We start from the raw sequence: 14,641 nt of genomic DNA on the forward strand, positions 1-14,641 counted from the left end.
TCTTGCTTTTAAAAAAGGGGGAAAAGATTAGAGATCCAAGAAAAGAGGAGATCATATAACCCCATTCTGAAATGGAAAATACTTTAAATATATCAAAACTAAATTATATATTTCATATACAGAGAACGAATTTAATGAGTATCATATACTGCTACAAAGACACTTTAAGCTAACATTCTAACATAGACTTCAAAGTCAAAAAGTTAAACACACAAACACATTTAACTTCAAATCCCTATTTTTAAGTTTATTTTTAAGTAATCTCTACACCCATCCATATGGGGCCTGAACTCACAATCCTGAGATTAAGAGTTGCATGCTCTTCCAACTGAGCCGGCCAGGCACCCTAAAATTCCTATTTAAAAGCAAGCATTTAGAAAGTGAAATAAAGACACACAAGAGTGCCATGTAACAGTGACTGCCAGGGCACCTGGGTGGCTCAACGTCTGCCTTTGGCTCAGGTCATGGTCCTGGAGTTCTGGGATCGAGTCCTACGTTGGGCTTCCAGCTCCACAAGGAGCCTGCTTCTCCCTCTGCCTGCCGCTCTCCCTGCTTTTGCACATGAGCTCTCCAGGACAAATAAATAAATAAAATCTTCAAAAAAAAAAGTCATTGCCGATTGCCTCTTTTGCTTTTACACAAAACCATAACATCATTTAGAAGATCTCGATTTTTGGAAAACATGGGGGATGAACATGGGCTCTTTTAACTTCATTTATAAACAACCACCCAAGACTGAAGCATTCCAAGGCTTCACTTACAGTCCTCAATCGTTATTTTTCACCCAAAGCTTTTCACTGGGGCGCCTAGGTGGCTCAGTGGGTTAAGCCTCTGCCTTCGGCTCAGGTCGTGATCTCAGAGTCCTAGGATCGAGTCCCGCTTCCGGCTTCCGGCTCTCCGTTCGGCAGGGAGCCTGCTTCCTCCTCTCCCTCTCTCTCTGCCTGCCTCTCTGCCTACTTGTGATCTCTCTCTCTGTCAAATAAATAAATAAAATCTTTAAAATAAAGAATACTTGTCACTGGGGCACCTGGGTGGCTCAGTGGACTAAGCCTCTGCCTTCAGCTCAGGTCATGAACCTGGGGTCCTGGGAACCAGCCCCACATCAGGCTCCCTGCTCAGCAGAGAGCCTGCTTCTCCTTCTGCCTGCTGCTTCCCCTCCCTCCCTCCCTCTCTCTCTGACAAAAAACTAAAAACTAAAAAAAAAACTTGTCACCAGGTGCACCTGGCTGGCTTAGTCAGTAGAGCATGTGACTCTTGATCTTAGGGTTGTAAGTTCAAGCCCCACTAAAATCTTAAAAAAAAAATTCTTGCCATTAATCTCAAATTAAGGACACCATATCAAAAACAACTGCATTGATGGCTACTGGTTTTAACCTAATATTCTTTAATATACCGTAATCCCAGTATGTAGTGTTTGGTGTAGTTTTTTTAATTTTATTTATTTGACACAGAGAGAGCGCGAGCGCACAAGCAGGGGGAGTGGCAGGCAGGCAGAGGGAGAGGGAGAAGCAAGCTACCCGCTGAGCAGTCCTAGATTAAAAACAAGCAACAGCTTTTTAAAATACCAACTGTAGGGGCTCCTGGGTGGCACAGTCAGTTGAGCGTCAGACTCTTGGTTTCTGCTCAGGTCATGATCTCATGGTCGTGGGATTGAGCCCCATGTCGGGCTCCCCACTCACTGGGGAGTCTGCATGAGTTTCTCTCTCTCCCTCTACCCCTAGGCTCTTTCTCTATAAAAATAAATAAAATCTTTTAAATAAATAAAGTCCCAACTGTATTAATTTCATATAATAAACCAAATCCACAAAAAATAACCTTTTGTCTATCAGTGACTATGTGGCCCACAGATATGGTGGGCCACTTTCATGATGGATTTAATGAACTAAAGAAAAGACTTGCAAAATTAGGTAGACCCACTTAATAACCTTGCAGTTGTTTGTAAAATATTGGCACCAACAAAACCTCCAAAAGTGACCTAGCTAAGGGATAAAAAAAACACACAAATTCCTCAATGAAATATTAAAATGGCCAAAAAACAGCCAAGTATGAAAAAACTTAGTCCTCTTAACATCAGCTCTCTATCGGGGCACCTGGTTGGCTCAGTCAGTTAAGCGTCTGCCTTCCCACTCAGGTCATGATCCCAGGGTCCTGGGACCAAGCCCCAAGTGGAGCCCTATGTCTGGTTCCCTGCGCTGTGGGGATCCCGCTTCTCCCTTACCCTCCGCCACTCCCCCGCTTGTGCTCGCTCTTTCTCTTGAATAAATAAAATCTTTAAAAAAATAATTTTTAAACAGAAGATCAGCTAACAATTACCCCCACTAAAAAAAAGGGGGGTGGAAATCCTAGTTTACAATATAGTATAATCTGAGATTATGCTAAAATTATTTCTCTAAATGTCTGAATTAACCTACAGTAATCATTTTGGGGGGATGGGATGTATCACAAATATAAACAAGCAGGAACAGAAGCCAACTACAAAAGTCACCCCCAAAAAAGGAAGTACTGATTTTATGATGACACTTCAGGGGCTCCTGGGGTGGCTCAGTCCTTGATCTTCATTCAGCTCAGGTCTTGATCTCAGGATCCTGGGATCAAGCCCCACCCCATCCGGCTCCCACCCAAGCCTGCCTCTCCCTCTGCCACGCCCCCTGCTTGTGCGCTCTCTGTCGCAGGGGCTCGGTACTCTCTGTCAAATAAAAACCTTTAAATAAAATAATAAATAAAAGAAATGATACCTCAATGTCTATAAGACTTAACTCTCAAATTATGTTACAGGATCAGTTTAACTTGAAATAAGTCTCTAAACTGTACCTTTTTCTTTCTAACACCACTTCTACCCAGTCACAAAATTATTTCTTTCAGCTTTCTTCTGAGAAGAAATTTAAGAACCCCCAAGAAATAGCACAGATTTAACATTTCCTCCCAAGAAAACAGTAAGGGGAGTCTGAATAATACGTAAGAAAAACACAACTTAGGGCGCCTGGGTGGCTCAGTGGGTTAAAGCCTCTGCCTTCGGCTCAGGTCATGATCCCAGAGTTCTGGGATCGAGGCCCACATCGGGCTCTCTGCTCGGTGGAGAGCCTGCTTCCTTCTCTCTCTCTGACTGCCTTTCTGTCTACTTGTGATCTATCTCTCTGTCAAATAAATAAATAAAATCTTTAAAAAAAAAAAAAGAAAGAAAAACACAACTTAAACAATCAAACTAGTTATCTTGGCTTTTTCTTTTTTTTATTTCAGTGGACCTCAGAAGTTGTTTTTCAACAGTCACTCAAAAGTCCAATAGTCACTTAAAAAAAGACAACTGGAAATTCTACTAGGAAGAATTTTAAAAACTGTCTCTTGTCTTTTGCAATCAACCCCACACCAACAGAAATTCCCCCAGGAGTAAAAATAAACTCTCAGAACATGGCTGTTTAAAGTCATTTAAATCACTTTCACGTTCAAATAAACTGTAGAGGTTGTGAATCCCCTACTATCACTTACTAATCAGGCAAGGTACTTGGCTTCCCTATACCTTAGATTCCTCCTGAAAAATGGAGTATTAATCAGGGACATCATACACCCAGTTTCTCTGGGACAGTTCCAGTTTATACTATTATCCCAGAATGCCATCTAGTTAGTGTCCCCTTTCATGCGCAAAAGTATCCTGGTTTGAGCAATAAATCATATGGTAATGGGTAACAAGGTCATGAAGATTAAGTGAGGTAATACATGTAAAGCATTTTAACAGTGTCTGATGGAGAGTAAGAGTTCAGTTAGTGTTAACTATTGCTAATGTTAGTCACTGTCAAATACTTTTTTTTTACTGTCAAATACTTTTTATAAAAATTTTGAATCATATAATGAACAGAATTTCTACAATATTTCTTTTTACAAATGAATTATGCATTTAACTTCCCACATTCAATTTTCTGAAACAACTAAGTAGCACTAACTGCTTGCAATCAACACTAACCAATTTATCCTGAGATGGCAATATTATCAGTTGCATTCATATTTTATTATATGTAAATTTTAGTAGAGGCTATATTAAGGTTACTGACAGGAAAGTAACTGAAAAGTAAAACTCTGGGGGCACCTGGGTGGCTCAGTGGGTTAAAGCCTCTGCCTTCGGTTCAGGTCATGATCCCAGGGTGCTGGGACCGAGCCCCACATCAGGGGCCCTGCTCAGCAGGGAGCCTGCTTCCTCCTCTCTCTCTGCCTGACTCTCTGCCTACTTGTGATCTCTCTCTCTCTCTCTCTCAAATAAATAAATAAATAAATAAATAAATAAATCTTTTTTAAAAAGAAAAAGTAAAACTCTGCTTAGCACCAAACCAAGGCCCTTAATATTCTGCAGCTCTTCTCATCCAGGGTTCCACAATGTTGATTAACCACAAAACTCAAAATTATTTGAATGACCATTTCCTGAATTCTCCCAAGAATGGCACAAAACTAGCATCTTGCCAGATACACAGGAGAAACTAATTCATTACATACAATGGATGCCTTGGGGCATAATCCTGTTGTAGAACACCAGGGTCTTGTTATTCTTGGGAGTACAAAGAGGTAAATATAGATGAAAAGACTCAATATTGAACAAAGAATCTGGGGTAGAAGAAGACTGCATCACTGGAAAAATTATCTCCCACAGAATGAAGCTTAAGGGAACAATTAACATAAAATATATACATTTGACTCATGGCTATGAAAAGCACTATACATTGTTTTACCTCATCTCCACTAATTTACTGTAGGCCAGCTATCCAACATCTAGCAGTCCTTCAGGTAAGAAAAGTTCTAATTGTAGTTTATAAGAAGCAGAAAGAAGAGAGGAAAAGCAAAGCTGAGACCAGGATTCCTGTCACTGATCACTAATGAACCTACTAATGATCAAAGACACCAATATTAACTATTACCTATACAAATTAGAACAAGAAAATTTAATAAAGTCAAAGATGAACTAGAATAGCAATTAGAAGCAAACAGAAATACTAACACAAGAGAATTATTTTTAAGGTACCATTAACTAACAACAAATTGCCCTTACAGAATCAGAGCAGTGAATTATAAAATAGTCGTTTTTATTTATAAAAATAAATTTTTATTTCAAATCTAACTGCTCAATAAACAAGCTGAAAGATTGGGAAACTATTCTCAGACACACTTAGCCTGTATAGAACATAAATGACACAGGGCAAAAATTCAGTGAAACCACTCTATCTACCATAGCATGACCACCCCCCCAAAAAAAATCAAGAACACAATTCATCATATTATCGCACAAACTTTTGTATAATGAGCACATGCAAGAAAAACAAAGCTCAGATTTGTTTCAACTAATCTTTTAGTGTAAAACAAAGTTTAGACTTTTCATTAGGCAGCAACTCATCTAACCCTGTGTAGATAACCCAAGACTTAAACCACTTAGTTAAGGGAAACTAATGAGCATCAACAAAAAAAAAAAAAAAAAAAAAAAAAAGAGTGCCAAGGTTTTGAGGCCAAATTAATTTGGGTCAGAATTCAGACCATCAATTATTATCATGTGACAAGTCATTTATTCTCTGAGAGTCTCAATTTCCCCATCTGTAAAATGACAATAACCACCTATCTTGCAAGGTATGTAAAATTAAATTAAAAATGTTAAAACAAAAAAAAGTTGAAACAGTTATTGGCATTCAAAAGGAACTCAAACTAAATTATTTCTTAGAATATCTCAGGATTCAACAAGTTATAGGTTAAATCCCATTATACCAATGTTATGCATGCAAAAAGTGTAAACAGGACTTACTCTTTTTCCCTTTAATAACAGTGCGACATTAAAAAGGAATTTTACCTTTGAGTGTACCCTAGATTATTCAGAGTTTACAGTAATCTCTCTAGTTGGTCTCATCAATCCTAGTAATGTATTTTCCAATTAAAAAATTTTTAAGAAACAGCATTAACATTATTCACCCATTCCTTTGGAGGAATGGGGAGTATAAAACAATTTCAATAATCTCCTGACTAACCATACGTAAAGACTTCTTGTTTTCTTCTGGTTTGTATCAAAGAGAACTATATCAAGCATACATTAGGAACACAGTTCAGGTAGCAGATTACCACAGCTGCTAAAGAGATGCAGTTTGTTTTCTAGAATGCACATATTCAAAACTCCGCAAGCAACACCACTTACACTGAATAAATATAAACTTTGGTTCGATTAAATGCAAAGCAGGCAACCCAGGATATGTTATAAAAAAAAATCTAACTGACAATTTTGTTTTCTCACATTATCTTCACCAAACAGAAAGAACATGCAATAACCAACACCCATGACAGCCAGAGATACAGAGAAAATATTATACAGGGACAGTACTGAACCACAAATTAAAAGTCCTATGCATGGAACAAATGTAGAAAACTGCAAAAGGAAAACGTACAGAAGTTTTAAAATAGCCTAAATCATTAAAGTTTCTTCTTTATTCTCCAGTAATTAATCACATTTCAGTATATACTGATACCCATAGCTAACTGGGACTATCCCTTTCCTTTGCTAAGGTCCCCAACTTCCAAAATAGGTATACACTAGTGCTCCACTGTACAATAACTGTCATTTCAAGTATCTGAATAATCTACTAATAGCAATTTCAAAATGCTGATACAAGACCAGGTTGGTTTTTTTTTTGAACATGTGAGGCACAAAAGTCACCACATTAAAGAGATGTGAACATTATCCTGCTAAGATAAAATGAACAGATCACTGTGTCCATTTAATGTAAATTTTAAACTCAAAGTTAGCTTGCAGCATCAAAATCTGGAGTCTTCCACCTATTATAAAGAACCAAAAGCAAAAAGAATACGCTATTCACTGTTTACTCCCTTCCCACACATGACTGTGGGTGGCATCAGTTAAACATGCAGAATATTAAGCACTACTAAACTGTCCAAGGCATATTTTCACATCTAACACTATATTCCCGAAAGATAATTTATTTGAGCCTGAGCCTGCTCCCCACCCTTCCCTACCCATTTTAATATACAGGTCCTCAGACAACCACCAGTCAATAAGGCAAGATTGAAAAAGGAAATAATGAGAAATATAGGATTTAATTTCATTAAAATCTGGAGTGTGTGAACTTAAAAAAAAAATCCTAACTAAACAGACTTCAAAGTTACCAAACTCATAATCTGTTGGCTTAATCGTTTAACTGTTACCTTGCCACAATAAATCTGAAGCCACAATCCTCATCACCTACTTAAGATTTGCATACAAATAGGAATTCAAATGTAATCTGTCTTCTCATAACATTCTTCTAAAGCTAAAATGCTAAATGTGAATATACAGACTAATATTAACAGTTATGAGATATCTGTTCCTAGACTAGGGTGGAATTTTGCTTTAATAATGATGAGGGAACACACTTCACCCAACACAAAAATTAAATATCTATTATTTTGGATTCCCTTTAGAACTTTGACATATATTCAAAAATACATCTCATGGGGTAAAAAGCCTGACACTGAACAACACAAAACTACAGAAAATAAGGTACTTACCTTCAAAGAGTGTAGGAACAATTCACAAATATACTAATTATGGAAACTGATTATTTTAACTGCAATGCACTTTTACTGCCGATGGTTAATGGTCAGAATGTCCTTTATAGAACACATTAGAATATTTTACATATCAACTTTTAACTACAACACCAAATCCTTAAAGAGGTGGGATTTAACTCATTTTATAAGTAAACATTTGTTTTCGTATCAGTTACCCAAAAAAAAGAACCCACCCCACCCCCACTGCCAGTCTCTGATACCTTGGAATGCTAGTTATTTCACAGTGGGAAAGAATGGCTAATAAGTACATTTCTTATCCAATCCTCCTCTCTACCCATTCATTAAACACCAAATACTGAAACTGAATTCAACTCCTACCTCTATCTTCCTACCAGGAATGCGCCCTAGGGCACCCAAATCCCTTCCACTGTCACTTACTGCAACTGCCAAAGCCCCTCCTATTAATAGTAAATCCCTTTCATACTGACTCACTGTAACTCCAACTTAATGAAATAGACAAGAAGCAGAATTTACAAACTTTGAGAATGGAATTTTCCCGTTTTCAAAGCCTTAAAAAAAGAAACTAAAAGTTGACCACATCCAGACTAAGTTACAAACATTTGAAGTACAGCCAATTTGTAAGAACTTATGTTGCTTATCCTATATTGGTTCAATTTAAGTATTTTTTCAAAGTTTATATATCAGGCATTGTGTAAGTATTTATATACAAGGACAAGTTTTCCATGCAGTAACTGATACGTAAATACAAACTTTATGTCATCACACCAAAATTCCAAGACAATTTGAAATCTTTTTTCAATTTTTTTGTTTAATTACGGAAATTTTCAAGTACACACAAAAAAGAAGAAAGAATAATAGTACAATGAGCTCTCCTGTAGTCATGACCCAGCTACAATCAACTCAAGGCCATTTTTTTTTCATCTCTACCTCCCACCCTCCCTCCTCCAATTATTATCTTCAGAAAAGAACTATAAGAAGACACTGTGCTCAGTAAAAACAGTGACAAAAAGCCAAAGATAGGGAAGTATCAAAGACTAGCAAGAAATCAAGAATTAAGCAATGTAACTGTCACCCTACACAACTACTTGTTAAGCGGAAAATTTAAGAATTCAGTTAAAAACAAAGAAATGGCCATCTTTAAGAATTTTAATAAAGTCCATAAGATCCAAAGGGCATATTTAAAATTATATCCACAAGGATAAAAAGGAATATGTGATGAAAATGAACTTAAACATCTGCAATTGGCTTACATTCATATAGCACTTCAGCTCAAAACGAAAAAAAAGAGACTATTTAACATAATGTGTCCTAAAATCACAATTCAACCACTTGAAAAAACGCTTAACACTTATGCCTTAACTGGTCCTTCTGATCCCTAATCATAGATTGATATCAATGTAAAAAGAAAACCAGGCATTTTAATGTAAGTGGTTTAAAATGTTCAAAATTAACCCCATCGTTCATTGGAAAATATATGAAAGCAAGTCTAAACTACCTGAATTGTATGTCATTAAACAGAAATGTATCCACTTTCCAGGGCCGGTTTTTTTTTTTTTTAATAAGTTCACATATACCCTGAAACGCAACGCGCTAGGCTACAGATAGAATTAGAAGACCGCCTCCTGCTCTTGCTCCTAACCAATACGCAGAGAGAGAAGGTTGGCAGGAAAGTGCTGCGAGGACAGTAACAAACACCAGCAGCTCCCGAGCAGGCCCTGCTAGAGCCAGGAATGACGCACTTCGGTAACCCGACTCTTTCTCCCCTCCACCCCCGCCCCCAGCAGCGGTGCTGACACCGCCAACAGCCCGGAGTAGGAAAAAAGACAACAGAAAAAAGGCAGAGGTTGGACCGCACAAGGTTTCATCAAGAAACCTCGATTATTCCTCTTTCGACACTAACCACTAGGACTAAACAGGAAAAGAAGCTTCGTGCTTAAGCAAGTCCCATCATGGTGGTTTAAGAGTCACTAAATTAAGCTGATAATGAGTCCAATCCACAGAGACAAATACAGGGTGTGGCTGCCGTGAAATACGGCGGTCCGTGGGAGAAAAGGGGTATGGAATTTACACTCCAGTACGAGGGGAAGATGGGGCTTTACCGGGGGTGGGGGGGGGGGCGGCCCGCGCATTTTAAGGAACCATTTCAAAGCAACACAAGCTTTTCGTTTACTTAAACCTAATCCCACAGATCAAAAGTTTCTAATAGATATACCGTGTAAATGTAAATAACCATTTAATCAAGCTCCATGACCCTCAATTAAGAAACTACATCCAAGAGAAAGGCGGAGGGAGAGGGAAGGGAGGGGTGGTAGGCAACAACATATAAAACATTTCTAGGCCACGGAGGAGAAAGTCTCACAAACCGGATGAAACTACTAATGCAATATTAAAAATTAAAGCTGAACACTGCAGCACGAAAAATCTCACGATAAAACCCATTACAGTTCAGAATTAAAAATAAAATGACATATACACCAAGGGAGAGCGGAAACTAAATGTCGAAAGTACAGCGGTTTATAAAAAACTAAAGGCAAAACAAGACCTTCTCGCGACGAGGAAAAAAAAAAAAGGCAGAAATCAACAATACGTTTACGAATGTAGGCCAGAAGAAAATGGGAACGGGGCTCAAAGTTTTGCGGAACTACTTGATGCTGTTTCCCACACCTTCTCTCTCCCATGGCCCATCAGACCCTTTTCCTGCTAAAATCGCCGTCCACAGATCACTGGGTACGCGAGAGAAGAAAAAAGAAAGTCAACCCCAAGCAAGAATAAAAGTGTGGAGGGAAAAAGCAGAAGCTGCCTACCTGGGGCAAGGATCAGCTCAGTTCGTGCCTTGAGAAAGACAGTGCGGGTGGGGGTGGGAACGAAAAGCAGCACTAAAACTAAAACAAAAGTGGCGCCAAAACCCCCCAACAAACAGCCTTCCACTCCCGCCCTTCCCCCCTCCTCCCATGCCAGGCAGGCAGGGCCCCCTTAGGGGCAAGGTCTGCACGCGGGGGCCAACACCGCCAGACCCCAGCCTATTTATAAAATTGTTGCCCGAAGAAAACTGACCGAAGTCGGGCCTCGGAAGGGATGGAGAGATCGATGCCAATCGCTTTCCCAAGCAGTTCCCCCACCACGCGCTGGAGATGATGGGGCGGGGGAGAAGCAGAGGGGCCCGTCACATGAATGTTGTTCCCTCTCTAGGAAGGGAGGAAGAGAGGGAGGGAGCGAAGGGAGGGAGGAAAGGAAAGAGGGGAAGGGAGGGGGCACGAGGGAGGGGTGTGATCAGAGTAGATTTTCCCTCGCCTCCCTCGGTCCGAGGCCCAAATATACACAACTGAGCCTCCGCTTCTCCCCTCCCCCCTAGGTTCCCAGCACCACCATTTTGCTCTCTTCCTTCCCCTCACCACGATACCGCGCTCTCCCCCACCCCAGCCACGGCCTCCCCGGCTTTCCTCCCCCGACTACGGCTCGCACGCCACCCCACCTCCAGTTTGGGCTCTCCCAGGCTTAAGAGCCTGCCGGAGAAAAGGCACCTAAATCTAATGCTACACAGAGAAGCGGAGCCTCCATCTTGCGCTGCTCCGCGTTCTCCATTTTGGGCCACCCATTGGGGGGGGGGGGTCTCCGTGGAGGCCCCGAGGGAGAGTTGGGCGAGGGAAGGAAGAGAAAATCTTCAGCGAGGGTAGTCGAAAAGAAGAGTCGTGCAGTAGAAAGCCACTCTAGGAGTAGGAGGTAGGGAGGAAGGGGGGCTGGAAGTTCCTTGGTAGTGTTGAGGTAGCCACTTGCGGGGAGAAGGCAGAAAGAAGGGTTGGGGGTTACACGGGGACGGGGATGCTTCTCCCCGTCTTGACTTAGCCACCCGCTCCATGGCTGCCCCCGCTGGGGGCAAAGGGAGTAGAGGGGAAATTAAATGGCAACAGAGTGCCCATTCTCTTTCCCTCCCAACTCCTCTCTCGCGCCCTATTTCAACCATACACACCTCACAGTGGGCCCCGCGCCCTCCGGGTGCCCCTCCAAACTTCTAGAAGCTTCGCCTCCGCCATTTTATAACTTACCTCCCCCCTCAGCGTACACAGAGGCAGCAACGAGACTGTTCGCCTCCCTCACTCCTCCTTCCTTCTTTCTCAGGCCGGGGGCTTCTTCACCCCTGGGCTGGTACAAGATATTTTCCCCTTCCTCTTCTTTACACCCTTGAATTCTACTCAGGGACGGAAGCTCCCGCGGTTCTAGAGCGGTGGGGGGTTTTGAAAGTGGCGGTCGGATCCGGCGGGTTTTTTTTTCTTTTTTTTTTTCTTTTTTTTTCTTTTTTTTTTTTTTTTTTTTTTGGTGGCGCTTCGGGATTGTTTGGGGTGTTCGCTCTTCGGCGACTTGGAGGCGAATGGAACGCGCAGGCGCCATCTGTCGGCCACGAACCCGCGCTCAGCTCCTGTTGGGAGGGAGCGGCATCTAGCGGTAGAGAGCTGGCACTGCAACGCTTGTCTCCCAGCGTCCTCCTCCCTATCACCGACCAATCGTGGCCGACTGCCTCCCGGGTTCAGCGTCTCCGACGCCGTCTGCGAACAAGGCGCCCGCAGGGGCGCGCCGCCGAGTGGGGTAAACAAGGTGCCGTGCCCGCGCCTGACTTACTCATTCGTTTGGCAGCGCTTCCGCCGCGGACCGAAGTGGGCCTCGTTTCCTCTTTCTTTAATGGGGTGGGGGGGCGCGCCGAGGGTCGAAAGGAGGTCGTTAGGGATGTCCGGCAGAGCCCCGGACCGTGGGAAATCGGAAACCGGGCTCGCTCGGGACTCGTCCCCCGGGCCCTTGCGCCCCGCGCGCAGCCCGAGGTTGGCAGCCCAGTCCGGCATCACCCTTCCCTGTCCCCTCTGACACGCCCCAGCGAGGGGCCTTCCGTCCTAGTTCCCAGACCCTCGCTTCCCCGCGGTCCCTACTCCTTACCACCAAAACAACTCTACTCGCGGAACTCTGGCACCTGATCTTAAGTGATATAGGGGGTTTGCTTTTTGAGTTTCTGTTTTGTTTTGTTTGCTTTCTGCTTCGGCTGTGGAGGGAAAGCAAGCCGATTCTCCACCAGGAAGACTTGACACGGGAGAAAAAAAAATTGTTTTTTTACAGCCCACTATTCCTGTCTCCCAGAAAACGTGGTCTTTCTCTCTAGGGTCTAAGAGACTTAAGGAACTGGGCTACGAGCCTAGGCCGGGCGCTCGACCAATTTATTGACTCCTGGGGCGGGGTGGGGGGAAGAAACGGGACGGAGCAAAGTGGAGGGAATTCGAAATTTGGGCTGAAGAAGTCGAGGGGTACCTACCCCGTTTTCCCCCGCCTTCCTCGATTATCCACCGTGTTCCTGGAAACGTGGGACCCGGCGGCCTTGCGACTTTGTTAAGAATTTTGGCTCCTTCTTATCCTGCTTCTTCACCCCTCCTCCAAGGTGAAGTGCAAAAGGACCCCTTGCGCTCCTTTGACCCCCCAGTTAACGCAAGTCTTTATCACCCTTTTTATTTTTTTGTTTGTTTGTTTGTTTGTTTGTTTTGAATCCAGCCTCCCGGACCTTTAACCGAGAGCTCTCTACGCGGGGGAGAAAAAAACTCAGGGAGGGCCTGTCCCCTCCGAAAGCGCCGCTTTTCCTAGGACAGGAAGAAGTGACCTTTTACAGTGTCTCCATTGCTGTTAAAGAAGTTCTCGGATTCATACAATAGTGTATAGCTAAGAGCTCTTAGTTCCTCTTTCTTTTTTTAAAAATTTTTGGTTTGAATATTCCTTTAATATTACCTTTTAATTAGAAGAAAAGGAATAAATGTATTTAATAACAAGACAAATTTTCTAAATGACGAGAAACCAAAGACCCTTGTGAATCGTGGAGATTTCACCCGGTATCACCTCTAAAGCATTCCTAATGCAATATAATGATTAATCTCAGCCCTCAAATTATATTCCACACTTGTTTTAGTTTCCCATTCTCTGTGCTTACTGTTTTTTTCCTGCAACTTCAAAAAAGAGTTATGGTATATTTAATCAACTGAACAATAAAAGTTAAACAGAAACATCTAAATATCAATAACAAATAAAATCCGAGACATTTTTACTTACCTCTAAAGCTTTCGGGAGTGGAATACTATTCAAAATAAATTTCCATTTCTTTTATAGACCATCTTTGGTAGAATATTATACAGTTTTTAATAGATTCAAGTTACAGAATGATGCAGCTAGAACATTAAATAGGGAGTAGTGGAAAATTTACAGTTATATAAGTTAATGCAAAATTCCACTTAAAGTAATAGAAAAATTGGGCTCTATACCAAATCATTTTACATTAATTTAGTTCAGTTGTGCCAATTTAATATCAATTGATATTCAATGATTTCCTGTCTTAGTATTAGCTGAAAACTACTGATTTTCTGCTCCAAACATCACATTATATAGTACATGGTACAAACAGTATTGCATCTATCTTATAAATTCACATTCTTGTCTGATTGTGTAGCAGCTGAGATTTTAAACAATTATATACTTTGAAAAGTTCCTTTTTAGTAAACTTATTTTCATCTTGTGAAAAATACCATAGAAGAAAATTAATAACTGTAACTGGTGTAACATCAGAAAAAATTGCATAGCAAATTTATACTGATACTTAAGTATGTTTCACAGTAGCCTCTCTTTCTAGAGCTTATTCACAAGAATATTTATTGAGCCTTCGGTATGTGCAGATCACAGTGCTGTGTGCCCCAGATCTATCCGAAGAAGTGAAATTTATTTCATAGGGTCCTGAAAGAAGAGTAAACCTTGGGAATTTGAGGACAAAGTGAGAAAATGCCATCAAATGAAATATGTAACTGACAGAAAATAAGCTTTAGTCTAATTATGTTGTAACCTATCCGTCATGGAAAAAAATCATCATATTGTAATGACAGGGGGCGCCTAGGTGGCTCAGTGGGTTAAGCCTCTGCCTTTGGCTCAGGGTCCTGGGATCGAGCCTTGCATTGGGCTCTCTGAGAGCCTGCTTCCCCCTCTCTCTCTGCCTGCCTTTCTGCCTACTTGTGGTCTCTCTCTGTGTCAAGTAAATAAATAAAATCTTTAAATATATATATATATATAGTGCGTGTGTGTGTGTGTG

The 14,641-nt window shown here is 41.4% G+C and overlaps 2 protein-coding genes across 7 annotated transcripts in view; one reads left to right on the top strand and one right to left on the bottom strand.

The window, feature by feature from the left end:
• The window catches only part of STAG2 (stromal antigen 2), a 143,228-nt gene extending 131,510 nt beyond the window's left edge, over positions 1-11,718 (bottom strand). For 2 of the 6 annotated variants that reach the window (XM_047715227.1, XM_047715230.1), the window contains exon 1: positions 10,597-10,820. The gene's annotated coding sequence lies outside the window, so the exon portion shown is untranslated. Of the gene's footprint in view, positions 1-10,346; positions 10,457-10,596; positions 10,821-11,509; positions 11,560-11,585 lie in introns of those variants that run through there. The other 4 variants (XM_047715228.1, XM_047715232.1, XM_047715233.1 and 1 more) reach the window with 4 other exon arrangements.
• LOC125091433 (uncharacterized) lies at positions 10,219-13,602 on the top strand. The gene is made up of 3 exons (XM_047715095.1): positions 10,219-10,269; positions 11,556-12,958; positions 13,069-13,602. Exons 1-2 carry the CDS (start codon positions 10,219-10,221, stop codon positions 12,501-12,503), a joined length of 999 nt encoding a protein of 332 aa, XP_047571051.1. The 3' UTR covers positions 12,504-12,958; positions 13,069-13,602.
• Positions 13,603-14,641: the final 1,039 nt, after the last annotated feature.

The sequence above is a fragment of the Lutra lutra genome, chromosome X (assembly GCF_902655055.1).
Source record: "Lutra lutra chromosome X, mLutLut1.2, whole genome shotgun sequence".
Taxonomy (NCBI): Eukaryota; Metazoa; Chordata; class Mammalia; order Carnivora; family Mustelidae; genus Lutra; species Lutra lutra.

Bases quoted from the DNA above. Each gene is read 5' to 3' on its own strand.
- LOC125091433 (XM_047715095.1), top strand. From the start codon at position 10,219: ATGGCCCATCAGACCCTTTTCCTGCTAAAATCGCCGTCCACAGATCAC. The intron at 10,270-11,555 runs GTACGCGAGAGA...CCAAACTTCTAG, and splicing joins CGCCGTCCACAGATCACTGG to AAGCTTCGCCTCCGCCATTT.